The 20,731-nt window shown below is 33.2% G+C and overlaps 1 protein-coding gene across 1 annotated transcript in view; it reads left to right on the plus strand.

Moving 5' to 3' along the window:
* hs6st1a (heparan sulfate 6-O-sulfotransferase 1a) overlaps window positions 1-11,590 on the plus strand; it is a 191,935-nt gene extending 180,345 nt beyond the window's left edge. The window contains exon 2 of the mRNA XM_073849811.1: window positions 6,818-11,590. Within this exon, the coding sequence (XP_073705912.1) occupies window positions 6,818-7,541 (724 nt within the window). The 3' untranslated portion in view covers window positions 7,542-11,590. The remainder of the gene's footprint in view (window positions 1-6,817) is intronic.
* The last annotated feature ends 9,141 nt before the right edge of the window (window positions 11,591-20,731 follow it).

Consider the following 20,731-nt stretch of genomic DNA (forward strand, 5'->3'; position numbering starts at 1 on the left):
AAAATAGAAATATTTAGTAACATATATTGTTACTAAATATTTCTATTTTAAATAAACACTTTTCTTTTCGACTACCATCTAAAAGTTTGGGGTCAGTAAATTATAATTATTTCTTTTTTTTTTTTTTTTTTTAAGAAATTAATACTTTTATTCAACAAGGATGTGTTCAATTGATAAAGTCGTAGCAAAGACAAAGCAAAATATTGTTAGAAATTATTTATATTTTAAATAAATGCTGTTCTTTTGAACCTTTTATTCATCAATGATTCTGAGGAAAAAAGGAAAATATTAAGCAGCACAACTGTTTTCTACATTGATAATAACAAAAATGAATCAGCATATTAGAATATTTTTTTGAAGAATCATGTGACACTGAATGGCTGATAAAAATTCAGCTTTGCATCCATGGAATAAATTGTATTTTAAAATATTGTTATTATATTATTTTAAACTGTAATATTTCACAATATTACATTTTTTCTGTATTTTTGATCAAGTAAATACAGCCTTGATAAGCATAAGAAACGTCATTAAAGAGCATGAAAAATCCAACTGATACCAAAATTTATTATAATTAATATATATGTATTATATATAGCGAAAGATTTTTAGTATTAAATATGTTTAAATAATTTTACTCTAAATACTTTAAATAATAAATATTCTAATAATAAATTAGAATATTATTAAAAATACATTAGAGAATTTTTTTATGTCTAATATATTTAATTTTTCAAAGAAAATAAATACGTACGTACGTACGTACATACATAAATAGATAAATTGTTAGTGTGCATATTATACAACAAAATTGTCCTCATATTAATAATAATTAATGTAATGTTTATTATGAAATATTTTTTGGATGTCTATTTTTGTTAAAGCAAAATTAATAAAAAAAATAATAAAAATTAAATGATTAAAATTATAATTAATTACTTATAATTTATTATTAGTTAAAATGTATTAATTATTTAATTATCCAAATCATTATATATATATATATATATATATATATATATATATATATATATATATATATATATATATATATATAATTAGAGAACAAGGTTGATGTTTATTTTTCAAAATAAATAAATAAATGTGTGTGTTTGTGTTACAAAATATTGTACTGATGTCTATTTTTGTTTAAGCAAAATAAATAAAATTTCATTAATAATAATTAAAAGAAATTCAATTCTAATTAATTTTTATTTATTATATACATATATATAGATAGAGATAGACGTGTGTGTGTGTGTGTGTGTGTGTGTGTGTGTGTGTGTGTGTGTATATATATATATATATATATAGTATCAGTGAATGATTTTGATGTTGATTTTTCAAAATAAATTAATTAATTTGTGTGCCTGTGTGTCTTTTAAAATATTATATTGATGTCTATTGTTACTAAAGCAAAATAAATTTAAATGTAATTAATAATAATGAAAATAAATAAAATTCTAATGTGTGATTATTTAAAAATATTTTGATGTCTATTTTTGTTGAAGGAAAAATCAAGTGATTTATATATATATATATATATATATATATATATATATATATAAAAATATATATATATATACACACACACACACACACACACACTTATTATTTCAAATGTATTAATATTTAATTATTAAAAAAGCACTTTAGTGATTTAAAGTATGTGTCTAATCAGAGCAATATGACCCTTTTTATTACTATTATTGTTGCTGTTAATAAAAAAAATTAGGGATGCACGATATGAAAAATTCTAACCGATAGCCGATAATTAAGTCCTTCTTTTGGCCGATGCTGATACCGATAACCAATAGATTCATATTTTTATATGATAATTTTGTGCACACAGGAGAATACAAAATCTAAGATAAACTAATGAAATTTATATTATATATCTGGGTCTAACAATCATAGCAAACAGTCCTGACTCTTCAAAAATGTTTTTATTTTTTTGTGTAAGGCACCACAATTCTAAATAAAATAAAATGCTTTGACATTTGTCAACCTGGAAAAAATGAAAAGTGCATCATGGAGTAAAGTCAGATGTCCAAATGTCTGTGGTAAAGCTTACATGTAGTCCATTCTTATTGATCATATTATGAATGTGTGCAGCAGCCAAATCGTACAAGGCGGGGAATAAAATATCAGAATCGAGATAAAAATATCTCAACTCTTCAGAATTCTGCAAGCGCAACGCAGGTCATGTGACATGAACCAACCAATCAGCTTCATCCTTTCCCTTAATAACACTGAAAGCACTGGCAAGGTGGAGAAACAGCTTATCAAAGCTGTACAGGAATAAACATTTTTAAATAAATTTGATAACAGAGCTACTGCAAGCGATTTAATGCTGAAAATCTATTTATTCTTTGCTGAAACTACCGCGTCTTTATGGAGAGCGCATGTCATGGCTGCTTAGCAACGGCAGACGCCACAGCAGAGCAGGCTACAGAGCGGTTTGGCAAAGACTTTGGCTGTATCCGAAATCGCCCCCTATACCCTCAAATAGGGCACTATTTGAGGGGACAGCCATTTTAAGTGGTGTTCGAAACCATAGTGGACGTTCTCGAGTGCACTCATTCAATCCCACAATGCACCGCAAAAACGAGTGTACAACCGATGTACGCTCAACAGCTAGAGATAACCCATAATGCACTGTGAGAGTCGCGCGCCGACTGAATTCCCGCGTCTCTCCAGACGATGGCGCCCGCAGCTGAATCATCCATCTGTTCATTTTACAATGCGCTCGTCCACTGCGTAATGCAGCGTACAACACAGGTACAAATTTGTTGTAAATTGATTATTAAATTGTTTAACCAATGTTTATACATAAACTCCTTGACATAGTTCAAGATAAATCCTTTAATCTTACTACTCGAACTGTGCGTTTTAAATGATTGTTAAACAGTAAGCAATAGGCTACTATGCAAAAGCGTCAGTCCTTCCGGTGCGCTTAGTGTCCGAATTCACTCACTCGTTTTCATTCACTCCTTCAAGTGAACTGTACTAGTGGACTAATGTAGGGAATAGTGAATAGGGTATAGGGGGCGATTTCGGATACAGCCTTTGAAAGAAAGAGAAGGCGGCGCTTCAGCGTTTTCCACGCGTTTTTAGGCGCGACGTGTGAACGGCCCCTAAAACAGATTCACCGCGATGACGACCTCTGAAGTGAGATATAAGACTGTTAAAACTTAACGGCTTTTTACCTCCTCTCGGAATCCTTGCTAAACGTGTTGCAAATAGCAATAGCATTGTCCTCCTCTGTCACCGTGAAAAACTTCCAGACCTGCGAAGGCGATGATGACGACACAGATGATGACGTATTAAACGCGACAAAGGCTGAGAGTCACTGCAGTTTACAGCTGCAGTCACTTGCACTCGGAAAGCAGATGAATCTCAGATAAACCAGACTGATTGATTGATTTACCAGCAAGAGTACTTTATCGGATCGGGTTTCATTTATTTATCGGAGCAATATCGGTCGATAATTTATCTGTCCGATAAATGTCGTGCATCCCTAAAAAAAATAAATGTTGGTGTTGTTGGGCAGCATAGATACAATCAGCAATATATCCTGTATTCCTAAAGATCCACTCTTGTACTCCTGTTTGTTTCCTTCTCTTTTTTTCTGGACCTTTTTTTTTTTGCATGTTTTTCCAGCTTTATCACCTGTCTAGGACAGATATGTGTATTAACAGACATCAGACGACGCGAGCTGAAAGATAACAGAACAAAAATAGAGTGACAATCACAAAGAAAGAGTGAGACAGTGTGTCTAGCGTCGGCTTCTCCGCAGGAGTGGCTCTGACACACTGTAGGATATTGAACTGTGTGTGAGGGAATAAACGCTGAATTTTTTAACAGAATTTGGAATTTGTGTGTGTGTGTGTGTGTGTGTGTGTGTGTGAGTCGCAAGTGCCAGACAGTAATGGTAGAGTGTTTATAAATGTGTAGATTTTATGATGGCTTTTGTTTTCAATATATAAGGTGTAAGAAATTAAAGGGATAAAGGCTTTTGCTCTCTACTTTAAGAATGTTCAGATGTTTTGTATAGAAATCAATCGGAGGATACTGATTAGAAAAACGGATTTGTGTTTGAGAGTTTTTGCTTGTGTTTTTACCCTCAGGGTCATGCATAATGCTCATAGTTTAGCTTGAATACAACAGAATATTACTTTAATATCTTATGGCACTGTTATTTTAAGCGTCTTTCCTTAAAGATGTTTTTACTAGAAAACAACCTGAATGTACTGATTAAGAGAGGAAATTTGTTGAATTTTCTGTTCATTTACCCTCAGGGTCAGTGCTGTACATAATGCGTGAGCTTGTGGTTGACTTGTTGCCGTCTGCACTCCCGTCGTTCACAGATGAATAAATTCATGCGTCTCCAGCAGAGCTGTTAAAATAAATAAGTCTCCGCCGTTCACTACACTAATGTCTGATTCATTCTGCGGCACGTACGCTCAAGTGCACAAGAGGGACACATCCAAGAATTCACTAATTTGGTGTTGGAGTGCAGGTTCAGAATGGAAGAGAGGTGTTGTGGGACGTGTTATGCTCTTTTCATCTGCATTATGAAGTCTCACTGAAGCATATCGGAATCAAGAGCTCTACAGTTCGCTTCCCCTTTATGACTGGCTGTGTTCACACACGCTGAAGTTATTTTTAAGCTGGAGGCGAGAGGAATTATAATTCTTACCTACCAGTAAAAGATTACCATGTGGCCGCCGTTGGTTCTTTACTGCAATACAGATATTTATGATGTGAATAATGCAGATAGAGTTCAGGTTTATGAGAAAAAAAATTTACACACTTCTTGCGTTTTAATGAGTCAATAAAAAGCCATAAAAAAATTCATGTGCAGAAAATGGTAAAGACACAGTTGTGTCAGCAGTATAGAAATCCCAAGTATCCCAGCTGTTAGAAATCAAAATTATTTTCCTTGTGGGAATGTGTAAAAGAAGCTAGTTGGTGGACTGTCAAACAATTAGTTGACTATTTTTCATCAACACTGGATATCTAACAAATAAGTAACAAACAATGAAGGTAATGATTGGAAGAAGTTGATATGAATGTTGTTTTTACAGTTGTTCAAAGTTACTGATGCAGTCGCAAAGTGTTTTTTTTTTTTTCTTTCTCCTGGATCCAAAAGGTTTCTGACAGAAATTTAAAAGCTGAAACATGAATTTATTTAATATTTTGCCACCTTGTGGCCAATTCTCACAAAATTGGACAGTCAGTATCATCAGTGAGTTATTATTACCACCAGCTTTTAATTTGGCATGAAATGGAAATTATGATCATATTTTCTTCTCTGGTAGTATGGTAGCCCGTTTTCACCACATTTTTTTTTTATTTCAGAATGAAGTTTAGTCAGAGTTTAGAACATATCAGAGTTTATATCTCACAAAAGTAAAAAGTCAGAATTGCGTGAAAAAGTCAGAATTACGATAGTAATGTTGAAAAAAAAGTCAGTGTTGTGAGTTTTTATCTTGCTATTCTGACTTTATTTCTCACAATTTCAAGTTTATATCACACAATTGGCTTTATAACTCGCAATTGTTAATTGTAAGTTTATATCTCGCAATTCTTAATTTATGCCTTGCCATTTTGGTTTTATAACTCGCAGTTGTGTTTATATCTTGCAATTCTGACTTTATAATTTGCATCTGTGAGTTTATATCAAACAATTATGAGATATAAACTCAAATTTTTATCTCGCTATTCTGACTTTATTTCTCACAATTGCGAGTTTATATCACGCAGTTCTGACTTTATAACTCGCAATTGTGAGTTTATATCTTACAATTCTGACTTTATAACTCACAATTGGAAGTTTACATCACACAATTATGATTTTGTAACTTGCAATTGTGAGTTTATATCTCGCAATTTTGACTTAACAACTCGCAATTGTAAGTTTATATCGCAATTCTGTTTTTATACCACACAATTCTTGAGAAAAAAGTCAGAATTACAAGACAAACTCGCAATTGTGGGAAAAATGTCAGACTTGCGTGTTTTTATCTTGCTATTCTGACTTTATAACTCGCAATTGTACGTTTATATCTCGTAATTCTCATAAAAAAAGACTCATGGATTTGAAGAAATGTACACAGTTACATCTTTTATAATAAACTGCAAAATTAAATTTAAAAAATTTTATGTTGAAAATGTATTTATTGTCTGCTGAATTTTGGTTGACTTCTGGCAAACGTTATCGTTAATTTGTGTGATGTTAGGATATGTTAACACTTCTAAATGTTTTGCAATTAAATGTTCGAATAGTGATCATGAGGGTTTTTGTAATTGTAGTGCCCCCTATGGCAAAAATTTGGCATGAATCTTCAGAATGTCCTGATGTCTGTATATATTAAGTTGTGTTAAGTTTGGACTTCCCTTTCAGAAGATATAGGTCAACTAGTTATTATGAACCACACCCAAAAAATCAGTTAGGTTATGTGTTAGAAACCATTTTTTGTCACGAGTGTTTGTAGATCATGGCTGCCCAAACTCGGTCCTGGAAGGGCCGGTGTCCTGCAGAGTTTAGCTCCAACCCCAATTAGACACACTTGGACCAGCTAATCAAGCTCTTACTAGGCATACTAGAAACTTCCCAGCAGGTGTGTTGAGACGAGTTAGATCTAAACTCTGCAGGACACCAGCCCTTCAGGACAGAGTTTAGACATCCCTTCTCTACATGATAAAGACCAGATATCACCAGAAATGGACAAACTTTGTCTTAATTCAGGATTCCGGATAAAAACAAAACCTCCCTGTGTCCTAATCTTTTCTGTTTCTTGTCATCCTACAGGAAGTTCTACTACATTACCCTCTTACGAGACCCCGTGTCTCGCTACCTGAGCGAGTGGAGACACGTCCAGCGCGGGGCCACGTGGAAAACCTCCCTGCACATGTGCGACGGGCGAACACCCACACCGGAGGAGCTACCGCCCTGCTACGAGGGCACAGACTGGTCGGGCTGCACGTTACAACAATTCATGGACTGTCCATACAACCTGGCGAATAACCGACAGGTGCGCATGCTAGCCGATCTCAGCCTGGTGGGCTGCTACAACATGTCCTTCATCCCGGAGAAGAAGCGTGCGCAGGTACTACTCGAGTCGGCCAAGAAGAACCTACGAGACATGGCCTTCTTCGGCTTGACTGAGTTCCAGCGCAAAACGCAATACTTGTTTGAACGGACCTTCCGCCTCAAGTTCATCCGGCCCTTCATGCAGTACAACAGCACGCGGGCCGCCGGCGTAGACCTGGATAATGACACGGTGCAGCGGATCGAAGAGCTCAACGACCTGGATATGCAGTTGTACGACTACGCTAGGGATCTTTTTCAACAGCGTTATATGTACAAGCGACAACTGGAGCGAAGAGAGCAGCGCCTAAAGAATCAGCCAGCCCTCTTTCCCTTTCGTCGGACGCCCGGCTCCGATACTGGTTTCAGGGATGATGCGCCGGAGTCCGAGGTGTCCCGATTGCCCACGGAGGACTACATGAATCACATTATCAACCGCTGGTAGCAGTGCTGGGGGGAGGGGGACGGTAAATACAGGTTGATGAGGAGGAAACGGCTGCGATCCCCAGGTCCAATCAAACGGGAGAGGAACACGGCGGACGAGAAAGAGACAGAACTTTAGCGGCACCATCAAATACGGCCCTCCCCCCTTCAGTTGTGCTCCAGGATATCCTTCGATCGTCTCGGACGGAAAGGACACACTGCGCATCAAGACTAACTTAAAGCACTGAGCCTGAACTTAAAACTATGAGGTGAAGACTTCTACAGGCGCATTCGCCCACGGAAGGAGAAAAAAGCATACATAAAAATTAGCGGAATTATATTCATTGCAGATTTTAAAAGAATGAACCGAATGAAATTGTATAGAGGTATTTGCTTAAGTGTCTGCTGCCATTTCAGCCATGAATTTGTGACGATAACCGTCTGTCTCTTTGTTTTTTAGTTTATTATGGTCTTATTTCTTTTGGTTGTTTTTAAAAGGGATTTTTTCGTCCCTCAAAGAGGTAAAACTCACAGCACTGAGACCAACAGAGCTGCCTAACACTTATTGGATGCAATTTATTAGCTTTTCATAATCAGTGATGACTTGAAAAGGTCTGTTCTATTGTCCTTTTTTGTGTGTATTTGCACGTCGGTTGCAAATTTCGACGGACGGACAGACGACGCGTGGACCATAGCCATTATTTAAGCTTTCAGCATACTGTACGCGAAAATCCAGTCAGCTAAGTGTACGAATATAACCTTACCGAATGTGAGAGGTGTTTGTTTGTCTGATCCGACAGTGATGTTATTGGCCGAGACAAATTCTAAGTTGTCATCAGCACCCAATCAAGGCCATTTCTCGGTAGCTGAAGCGGGAACCCGGTGGAGATCCAAAGAGGAAACTGTGTCTTATTTTACACTTAGTAAGGATGGGCTCTGCGTTTCTAAATGCGATTGACTCGGTAATGACGCCTGTGTGTCAGTCAATAACAGGAGCGTCGTAGAGTTTGTGTGTAAGTGTGTGTGAAAGCGAGAGCTCGTGAAACGCAAGAGCAGAATGAAGAAGCAGCAAACGCAGCCTTTATAAATGTCACCACCATTCCCAATTCCCAGAGACTACTCATTATTTAGTATGCGGGTGGATGGAGGATGACTGTGTGTGTTTGAGACTCTAAGCATTCTATTGAGGATGGCTGTTTTACGTATGCGAGCATGTCTGTGTGTTACTTTTTTCTGTACGAACGTGTGCGAGTGTGTGTTTCATGACCAATCTCTTGCCATGGTCCTCAGGGACTAAAGCTATTGCCAGTAAGGGGGCAAGAATGATGTCAGATGTCTCCCCTTATGCAAATCTTTGAGTTGTTTGTTGTTACAGGAATAGTTTGCACTGAGAAATGGCAGTTCTGTCATTATTTACTCACTCCAAATGCTCAGTGAAAGTGAATAGGGGCTGGAGCACCAAAACTGTATTTAAAGAGATAGTTCATCTAAAAATGAAAATTCTGTTGTTAATTACTCACCCTCATGTTGTTTCAAACCTGCGAGACCTTTGTTCATCTTCTGAAGACAAATTAAGATATTTATGATGAAATCCAAAAGTATTCTGACCCTGCATAAACAGCACCTGACATTTTCAAGACCCAGAAAGTTAGTCCATGTGACATCTTGGTTCAACCATAATGTCACGAAGCTGCGAGAATACTTTTTGTGTGCAGAGAAAACAAAAATAACGACTTTATTAAGATTGAACCACCTTTCTGGCCCTTGTGTCAGTTGCTGTCTATGCAGGGTCAGAAAGCTCTCGGGTTTCATCAAAAATATCTTAAACGAAGGTCTTACAGGTTTGGATGACATAATAAATGACAGAATTTTCATTTCTGGTCAAATTATCCCTTTAAATTTGCTGTATTTAAAATATTTAAGGTATTTGCTCAGGTGTCTGCTGCCATTTCAGCCGTGAATTTGTGACGAAAACCATCTGTCTCTTTATTTTTTAGTTTATTATGGTCTTATTTCTTTACATAGTTTTTAAAAGGGTTTTTTCGTCCCTTAAAGAGGCAAAACTTACAGCACTGAGATCAACAGAGCTGCCTAAAGAGTCCGAAATTTTCATATGCGTTTTTTAGTTTTTTCATAATCGTCATCCTTTTCTATCAAAATGCTTGCTACAGATGTGAAAACACAAAATAGCGAATTTGATCAGAATTTTTTTATGACAGACAAAAATTTTCGGAGGCGGTGTGTAAAAGTGATTGACACAACGTGAGGTCATGCTTATATATTAATGTGCAAATATTTCGGACGAAAATTTCGGACTTCGGTGTGCAATGACCTTAGCACTTATTAGATGCGATTTATTAACTTTTCACAATCATGACTTGAAAAGGTCTGTTCTATTGTCCATTTTGTATTTGCACATTCGTTGCAAATTTCGATGGATGGACAGAAGATGCGTGGAACATAGCCATTATTTAAGCTTTTAGCATACTGTACGTGAAAATCGCATGAGCTAAGTGTACTAATATAAGGTGTTTGGTTTGTCTGATCCGACAACCTGTAAGACCTTCGTTCATCTTCAGAAAACAAATAAAGATATTTTTGTTGAAATCCAAAAGCTTTCTGACTCTGCATAGACAGCAACTGACACATTTAAGACCCAGAAAGTTAGTAAGAACATCGTTCAAATACTTAATGTGACATCATGGTTCAACCGTAATGTTATGAAGCCACGAAAATACTTTTTGTGCACAAAGGAAACAAAAGTAACGACCTTTCTGGGCCTTGAATGTGTCAGTTGCTGTCTATGCAGGGTCAGAAAGCTCTTGAACGAAGGTCTAACGGATTTGGAACAACATGAGGGTGAGTAATTACTGACATATTACTCATTTTTGGCTAAACTATTCCTTTAAATTTGCTATATTTAAAGTATTTAAGTCATAAGGACTGTCGCTTTTGATCTTAACAGATCTGGTCCTCATTCAGTTTTGTCGTACAGTATATAAAGAGCAGCATGAACATCCTACAAAGCATCTCTATTTATGTTTCACTGAAAAAAGAAAGTCCTACTGATTTGAAACCACATGAGAGTGAGTAAATAATGACACAATTGTCATTTTTGTGTGAACTGTCCCTTTAAGATGGCGACTACGCAACAACTTCAGAGTAAACAGTATGTGAATAAGGTATCAGGAAGAAAAACCCCACTGGAAATGTGTCCTTTGTCTTATAAGGTGTTATGAGGGACGTTTTGACTTTACTTACTGCTCTGCAGTGGGAATTTGTTTTCTCAGTAACCATAAAGACAGACTACTCTTCACTTACTGCATATTTAACCAAACCTAGAGTGTTATGTTATGTTATTCAGGAACAAACGTCTAATTCATGATTCAGGAATGAAGGCAGCCCTTTATTAATATCTCAATGTGATGCTGTCATTCCCTTCAGCTGATACGCTCTTAATGGAGACCCTCAGTGGGTTGTAGTAATTGTTGGTCTCATTGCAAAATAGTTTGGTGACCATGTGTTTCTCAGTCTTAATTCAACAATGGCATCCAGCCAATCAGAATAGAGTATTGGTGTGCTTCAAAAAAATGGTCAGCTGTCAAACGTTAAGCCAGGAACATACTCTACAGTGGCACTAACAAACCTCAAGACTCAAGGGGGTTATTCAGGTGTTATTCAGGTGACTAGTTCTAAATGGTTTAACTTACAAACTTAGCTATGACAGTAGTTGACCTAAAGCCTGCTATAGCGCCCCTTGTGGTAATGCTAAGAATGCGAGACACATTTGAGTTGTGTTATCAGTCGCATTCTAACTGTTTTCAGAACAGTCTCTAAAATGAAGCTAGAGGCATTTGCCTTTCTACTGCTCCTCTAGAGTATGTTCCTGGCTCTTTCTGAAAGAATGTGTGTTTGTAAGCGTGCGAGAGCAGCACTAGCGAATCCCTGAGCTCTGCTCCCGGGTGCATTTATTCATCACATTCAATTCATCTGCTCTGGGTATTTTTCTCATCATTTCAACAATGGATCGTCAAATACACCATTAAAAAAAAGATTTCATTTTTATATAAACATGTCACTGCTTCCTGTCTTTATTTTCATTTCTGCTTTGAGAAAGTGTCTCTAAACTCACATAAGCACATTTTAATGTGTATGGTCATTGATTGATACAGACAATAAGTTTGAATCTTCAATCGGTTTGTGAAAATGAATGAAAAAGTGTTAATAGTAATGCATTTCAGTGGAAGCCTTGAAGGTATTTTAGCAGCTTTACTATATGTTTACACTAAATAATAACATATTTTACAAATTAATGTAATATAGTTTAATTAAATGCATTGCTAAAACATGAATTATTACTTTCTGAGGACACATTAAAAACCTGTGTAATTATTCTAAATTAAAATATCATATAAAGTAGTATATAAATATATTACTTAATTTCCTTCTAATTATTTGCTGTATTTTGTTGGGAATATTCATTCAAACTACATTTTAAAACAAAAAGTGTACATATACCATTCAGAAGTTTGGGTTCAGTATGCATTTTTCCTCACAGAAATTAATTTAGCAATGCATTACGTTGATCAAATCTGACAGTAAAATTGTTTTTTAGAGAATCGTGACACTGCAGACTGAAAATTCAGTTTTGCATCACAGTAGTAAATTACCTTTTTTTTATAGGACAGAAAACAATTACTTAAAATTCTAATAATATTTCACAATAGTACTGTATTACTTTTGAAAAGCAATTTTTTTCTGATATTGTGGTGATATAATATTAATATGATTTCAATTTTTAAATATTAAGTTTAGTATATTAGAGGTACAACAGCATGTTAGTGCTACGTTAAAAAATAAAGTCATAATATTTTGAGAAAAATTTTAAATTCCAAGAATATATCATAGCAATACAAGAATAAAGTTTAAATACTTTGAGAATGAAGTCGAAATTATGAGCATAAAGTTAAATATTTTGAGAAAAAAAGTCAAAATTACAAGAATAAAGCAGAAATATTTTGAGAATAAAGTAGATATTACAAGAATAAAGTCAAAATATTTTGGGGAAAAAAAAGTACATTTGGAGAATAAAGTTGAAATATTTTGAGAATAAAGTCAAAATTACGAGAGTAAAGTTGAAATATTTTGAGAACAAAATCTAAATTACGAATATAAAGTTGAAATAATTTGAGAATAATGTCACAATTACAATAATAAGTTGAAATATTTTGAGAACAAAATCTAAATTTTGAAAATAAAGTTGAAATTACGAGAGTGAAATCGAAGTTACGAGAGTAAAATTGAAATAATTTGACTAAAGTTAAAATTACGAGAACAAAGTTGAAACATTAGGAGAATAAAATTATGAGAATAAAGCTGAAATACTTTATGAAAAAAATGTAAATTACAAGTAAAAAAGTCTAAATATTTTGAGAAAAAAGTTGAAATATTTTGAGAATAAAATCTAAATTACGAAAATAAAGATGAAATAACTTGAGAATAATGTCACATTACGAGAGTGAAATCGAAATTATGAGAGTAAAGTTATAACATTTTGAGAATAAAATCTAAATTACGAAAATAAAGTTGAAATAATTTGACTAAAGTTAAAATTACGAGAATAAAGTTGAAATATTTTAAGAAAAAAAAATGTAAATTGCAAGAAAAAATGTAAATTACAAGAAAAAAGTCTAAATATTTTAAGAAAAAAGTTGAAATTACAAGAGTAAAGTTAAAATATTTTGAGAATAAAATCTAAATTATGAAAATAAAGTTGAAATAATTTGACTAAAGTTAAAATTACGAAACAAAGTTGAAATAATTTGACTAAAGTATAATTACGAGAATAAAGTCAAAATATTTTGAGAAAAAATGTAAATTACAAGAAAAAAGTTGAAATTACAATAATAAGGTCAAAAAATATTTTCTGAAAAAAGTCAAAATAACGAAAATAAAGTCGAAATTACGAGTAAAGTCGAAATATTTTGAGAATAAAATCTAAATTACAAAAATAAAGTTGAAATATTTTGAGTAAAATTAAAATTACAAGAATAAAGTTGAAATATTTTAAGAAAGAAATTTAAATTACCAAAAAGAATTTTGAAAAATTTTGAGAAAAAAAATTGAAATTACGAGAGTAAAGTCGAAATTACGAGAGTAAAGTTGAATTATTTTGAGAATAAAATCTAAATTATGAAAATAAAGTTGAAATAATTTGACTAAAGTTAAAATTACGAGAATAAAGTAAAAATATTTTGAGTAAAAAAAATTTAATTACAAGAAAAAAGTCGAAATATTTTGAGAATAAAATCTAAATTATGGAAATAAAGTTGAAATAATTTGACTAAAGTTAAAATTACGAGAATAAAGTCAAAATATCGAAAAAAGTTGAAATTACAATAATAAGGTCAAAAAAATATTTTCTGAAAAAAGTCAAAATAACGAAAATAAAGTCGAAATTACAAGTAAAGTCGAAATATTTTGAGAATAAAATCTAAATTACAAAATAAAGTTGAAATATTTTGAGTAAAATCAAAATTACAAGAATAAAGTTGAAATATTTTAAGAAAGAAATTTAAATTACCAAAAAAAATGTTTAAAAATTTTGAGGAAAAAGTTGAAATTACGAGAGTAAAGTTGAATTATTTTGAGGATAAAATCTAAATTATGAAAATAAAGTTGAAATAATTTGACTAAAGTTAAAATTACGAGAATAAAGTAAAAATATTTTGAGTAAAAAAAAAATAATTACAAGAAAAAAGTCAAAATATTTTGAGAATAAAATCTAAATTATGAAAATAAAGTTGAAATAATTTAAGTTAAAAGAATATTTTGGGAAACTAATTTTGACTTTATTCTCAAAACATTTTGACTCTTTTTCGACATTTCACACCAAAATACACCCCCCCCCCCCCCAAAAAAAAAAAATCGGTCATTAATTACTCAGATTCAGGAGGTGCTGCTGACACAGGAGCTGGCATTCTGACATATAACCCAGATGTGCTTTCTTTACAAGGAGAGAAAGATGTAAATTGTACCTAAAACAGTCTTTGAAAACATGTCAGAACAACAAGGTTTTGGATTTTATCAAAAATATCTTAATTTGTGTTCTGAAAATGAACAAAGGTCTTACGGGTTTGGATGGTGAGACATTACAGAAATTTTGGGTGAACTATACCTTAAAGTAAAAATTATATTTACATGAAAATGCACAACAGGAATGACCCTTTAGTGCTGCCGTGAGTACCTCAAACATAAAGCTGACAGACAGCATTACACACACACACACACACACACACACACACACATGCTGCAGCAGACATCAGCCGCTGAAGCCTAGGCTACGCTACAGAAGCAGCTGACTCAGATGAGAGCGCTCTCCCTGGTAATTACAAAATACCTCCTGGCACAGATATCAAGACACGCTTCTTTGTCCTGTTGAATTGAACGGCAGAGAAGCAGCGTATCAGCAGCCATTATTGTCTGAAATGGATGGGGGTAATCACTCTGACTCCTCTGAGTTCTGCAGGGGTAATGAATTGCCACACTGTGTCTCTTGGACAAGAGCCACGCCGAGAATCACTTGCACCCCGGCCATTGTTCTGCCAGGATATAATAAGAATTCCCAGTATGACAAATACAGTATATAAAGAGAAGATGAAGTGGCTGGGAGAAGAATTAGGAGAATTTCTATAGCTCTGCACAATAAGTATTGAACCTAGATGACGAAGGGCTACAACATACTTTTGTTTCAAGCTCAACAATTAACCATTGGCCTCAGCAGCTTCTTTAATGCATTAAAACAAAAAGAGCCTAAACTTCAAGCATATATCCATATTTTCAGGACTGGAGTGAACCAAGTAATTTTAAAGTAATAGTTCACTCAAAATGAAATTGACTTGCCTGCAGAACACATTTTGTCACTTATAATGAAAGTCAGTGGGGTCCAATACTATTTCAGAACCCTTTGATGTTTTCTTTTAGATTCCAAAGAAGAAAAAGTGAAAAAATTATGGATTTTTTTTTTTTTTTTTTTTTGGAACTATCCTTTTAAGCATTATTAGCATTATTAACTATTTAAAAAGCTGTTGCAGTGTTATTTTAGTAACTGATAATATACCATTATAGTTTTTACTATACTACATATAATTTATTGTATTTGTATATTTTAATTTACTTTTTGTTACATACATGTATATTCTGTATATATTATATTATATATATGTATATTTTATTTAGATTTATTTTTATAAATATTCAGGTAATGTGTATTTTATTTGGTTTAATTTCGGTTGATGACTAACTTATTTTTATATTTTTCAGATTAAATTAGGTACATTGTAATCATGTAGTTGTGCTTTTGTCCTTTTTATTAGCCATATATATATATATATATAGAGAGAGAGAGAGAGAGAGAGAGAGAGAGAGAGAGAGAGAGAGAGAGAGAGAGAGAGAGAGAGAGAGAGAGAGAGAGAGAGATGTTTTTAGTTTTAGTTATTTTAGTATTTTAACTTTTGAAGTGGGAAGTTTAGCTTGTCACCTAGTTGAAATAATCAGAAAAATCTGAAATGTTTGGTATATTTTTGTTTTTATTTATTTTTACATATATTCAGGTATGTGTATTTTATTTTATTATTTATTTGTTTATTTATTATAATTTAATTTAATTTAATTTAACTTTATTTTATTTATTATTCTTATTATTCTTATTATTTTAATAATTGGTTTTAGTTTTAGTTAACAGTAATAACCCTGATCGGTTGACGACTAAATTATTTTTATATTTTTCAGTTAATTTTAGTGACATTTCAATCTTGTTGTTGTGCGTTTGCCCTTTTTGTTAGTCATTATATTGGTTTTTAGTTTTAGTTATTTTAGGATTTTGACTTTTAAAGTGAGAAGTTTTGCCTTGTAACCTAGCTGAAATAAAATATTCTGTAATGAAATAAAATAAAAATTATATTTTATTTATATTTATATATATATATATATATATATATATATATATATATATAGGTATATATGTATATATTAAGGGATGTGTGTTTTATTGTATTATTTAATTTTTATCAATTATTTAAATAATTAATTAAATGGTTTTAGTTTTAGCTAACAATAATAACCCTGATCAGTTGACAAATAACTTATTTTTATATTTTTTTATATTTTTAAATTTATTTTAGTTACATTTCAATTATTTTGTCCTCTCTATATATGTATATTTATTTTAGATATTTTAGTATTTTCACTTTTAAAATGCAATAAATTGACTTTTTATTTATTTAGATTTATTTTTTTTGTATTTATAGATATATTTTTATATATCAGTTGATGACCAATCTGAAAATTGAGGGGGTGACACGTCCCTCTCTTGACATCTAAAGTGGTTCCTGTCCTGATCGTATCACAAAAATCGCCTCAAAGGGCTCGATTCAAAACTCGTCACAGTAAATTAGGTTTTACTGGCACTGATCTGTAATCATTAGTCATCAATTGCCACTGTAATTTACGTTGCGAGTGCTCTTCGCTTCTTAGTTTCTAGCTGATTTGACTGCACAAAGGGTATGATGTGGAACTGACGTTGCCATTTTCACCTTTTATGTGTGTGGTCCTTACTTGGCTTTCAAAGGTGAGACATATAATTTAGCGCCGGGAAATATAAGTCACTGCCATGGAAACATGATGTCACATCCTCCAAAAGCTTTCAAACTCGATTGTTATTCCTCTCAAAAACTTGTTTCCCCTCAGCACGTCTTGAAGAATTTAGTGACGGGAGTCAATGTTAATTTTCTGGACCGTACAGAATATTAAACTCAATTCTGTGTCGTGCTGTCATTTCCTCTCATTGTTGGCTTTGAAGGACGTCTGCAAATTGCCTCCTAATCAGGGTAATTGATTTTTATGAGCAGACCCTTTTCGCATCAGGCTGCTGGTTTTACAGTCCCCCTTGGATATTAAAGGTAGGCGCTCCACCGGAAAGGTTAACAGCCACTGCGGCAAAGAGGAGAGCAGGTTTTGCACTAGACTTTTCTCTTTTCTGTCCACAGGCTAATGCATAATGGAGCCACCTTGACCTCATAAAGCACCCAGGGCTCCCTGTCCCCTCAGAAGCGCACTTCGACCTGTCACACTTGATCTACAGTTTAATTTGATGCCGGAGCATGCAATTTCTGACACACCGTCACAGGTTGTGTTGCTCCACCATAAGAAAGGCCAATGGAAGCATGTATAAATATCCGGCTGGAGCATCAAGCATGCCCTTGTCAGTTTGAGCTTGGGTGGTAATGGCCAAACAGAACCAGGGTGTCCAATCACGTCTGATATTGAAAAAATTGAGCATGGATTTTGACATCTGATCCAGCAGTGGCATTGAACTGTTTAGCAGTATCAGAGGATCTCTGCAGGCCGTTTCATTCTCATGCTGGGTAGAAACAGCAAGAATAGGCAAATAATAAAATGAGAATAGCCTAAAGCTTGACAGCCATGTCTCATGATTCTGCACAATTAGTCTTTTGTTTGATGTAGCAGAGTTCTGATAATAAAAAATATTTTCAGATTTTTGCTAACAGCCTGAAAGCATCATCTGTATTGCAAGATAAAGATGTAAAATGCAAGTTTATGAATCCCAAAAGGGAAATGTATCATATTAAAGTCTAGATGGTTATTTCCTCTGACAAGATGATTGAGAATCGAATATTCACAGTGAGAGACTAGTGTTACTTCATAAAAGCAGACGTGTCAATTTGAAAAAGTTTGCAACTGAGTGTATTGAAAACATAAAACCTTTTCTTTTTTTTAAATCCATTATGAAGCATCATAGTTTGAATTGTTCCTTCTCTTTACTGTTCTGGTTTAAGGCAAGACTCTGCAGGTGAATAGGGTAAAAAAATTAACTAATAGTTATTAACTTACTTACTCAGTTGATTTATTACATTGATAATTGCAAAGATTTTTTTTGTATTACAAGTTTTCTAAAATGTTAGGTTTTAATATGCAAATGAGGCATTATTTAATGAAATATATGTTAATTTGCATACATTTTTTTTGACATATTAGAGTTAAATGTTTTACATAAGGAATTTTGGGTCTCATATTGTCACTCCATAATTCAGAAAATACTTAGAAAAGGCAGAAAATAAAATGTTTTTTTTTTTTTTACAGTTTTTTGGGAAATAAAATGTTGTATAAAATCAAGCAAATTATATATGAACAAATCCTTTGGTAAAAACCTTCAGAATATAAACAAGAATAAAAATTTAAAGTCTGGCGTGTGTAAGTGTTACTGAAGTGGAGATTTATGGCTCAGTGTAGAAGAAAAAACTCATTTTGAGAAAACGGCCTTTAAAAATATGTATTGTAATTGAAATCTATTGACACATAGATAAAGTGCTATAAAAGAAATGCTTAACGGTGTCTTTTGGATGTTTTCTTTCCACTAGTCTGAAAAAAACTCTTTATGAAAAACCAAAAAGCCCAAAATCTCAAACTTGACAGGTGCATGAAAAAACGGTGTTTTTGCCTGCAGTATCTCCCCTTACATTTGTCATGCAGTGGTCCATGGGAAATTAAAGGGGACAGTTAAAGGTGAAACCAACTCATTCAATCCCTATTTTTAGGCTAAGTGTTCCCATAGGACGGTGAGTTACTACATATCATTTAGGTGTAGGCTAGGAGGTATTGAGGTACATGACAGATCTTGAAAATCTTTGTTAAGTGTACAATGGAATTAAATTTAGTTTAAGATCTGCAACCGATTGCTAAATTATGCTGTCTAAACCATGGAACAAAACGTGTGGAAGATGCTAAATCATATGTGACCATAGACCACAAAACCAGTCATAAGAGTCAATTTTCATCTGAAAGCTGAATAAATAAGCTTTCTTTTGATACATGGTGTGTTAGGATAGAGCAATATTTCTGGAATCTGAGGGTGCAAAAAAAAAAAGAAAAAAAAAATCCAAATATTGAGAAAATCACCTTTAAAACTGTCCAAATGAAGTTCTTAGTAATGCATATTACTAATCAAAAATTAAGTTTTTATATATTTATGGTAAGAAATTTACAAAATGTCTTCCTAATGATTATAATCCTAATGATTTTTGGCATAAAAGAAAAATAGGTGGTAAAGATATGTACAAGCAGTATTAATTAAGATATTAGCCTAATATTTCACCTCACCAAAAATGATAAGAACAAACACAAATGTTGTCAAGATTCTTGTCCTAAAAATCCTGGTCCATTTTGGCCAACCACAAACGCATTTTGCTCCTCAGCCACTCTTCTCCTTGATTTGTTATAACTTTTGGCAGTCTATAGTACTCCAAATGTTTTTCCCGGTCCAACCGAATAGTACAGCCTAAAAGATGACGATAATTGACCATTTTCAGCAGGAATAATCAGTAAAATATGCAAGTTTCATTCGCTTCAGAAGCATTGTTTACGTTCAGTGCTGCCAATATGGCTGATTGATGACACGTTTTGAAAACACTCAATAGATACAATTTATTGTAAATGAGTAGTTGACAAAAAACTTTTTTTTTTTAATTTTAGGACTATATATATATATATATATATATATATATATATATATATATATATATATATATATATATATATATATATACTATTTACAGTATATATTTTAAAATACTTTGACACAAACTAAGCCTGTCACTGTTTGAAAGTTCATGGCTTCTTCCCAAAAACAATAAACCATATGGCTTATTTATAGAAATATATTTGTGTCAGTGTAGTACAGTGTTACACTAAGGTAGCTGTTTAAAAATGGATTAAAAATAGAAGCAGCATACAGATAGACATCATACACACTAGTGGGAAAGAAACGGGAAAGAAATAAGGCAAAAAGCTCTTGCAAATATTTAGTCATTATCTTAACGAGTTGTCACTACATATCCAGTTTCCATTCCTGCCCTTTAAAATCTGATTTATAGGCTCCTGCGCGCTCTCCTTGAGCCAAAATGGCGGCTATGACTAATTAGCTGTCTAACATATAGCCAGAAAAAACATTGCATTGTGTTGTTGTCTGTTTTCAAATTCCTGACACTATTTAACCTACACAGTATTGTATTTTATTAACAGTGTTGTTAGTGTAGCACTTGTATTATCATACGTGATTTTGCATACACTTAAAGCTGTATTTCTGGTAAGGCTCAAAGAGCAGATACACACGAACCGTGGGATGGACCACTTATA

Source organism: Garra rufa, chromosome 10, assembly GCF_049309525.1.
Source record: "Garra rufa chromosome 10, GarRuf1.0, whole genome shotgun sequence".
In the NCBI taxonomy this organism is placed as follows: domain Eukaryota; kingdom Metazoa; phylum Chordata; class Actinopteri; order Cypriniformes; family Cyprinidae; genus Garra; species Garra rufa.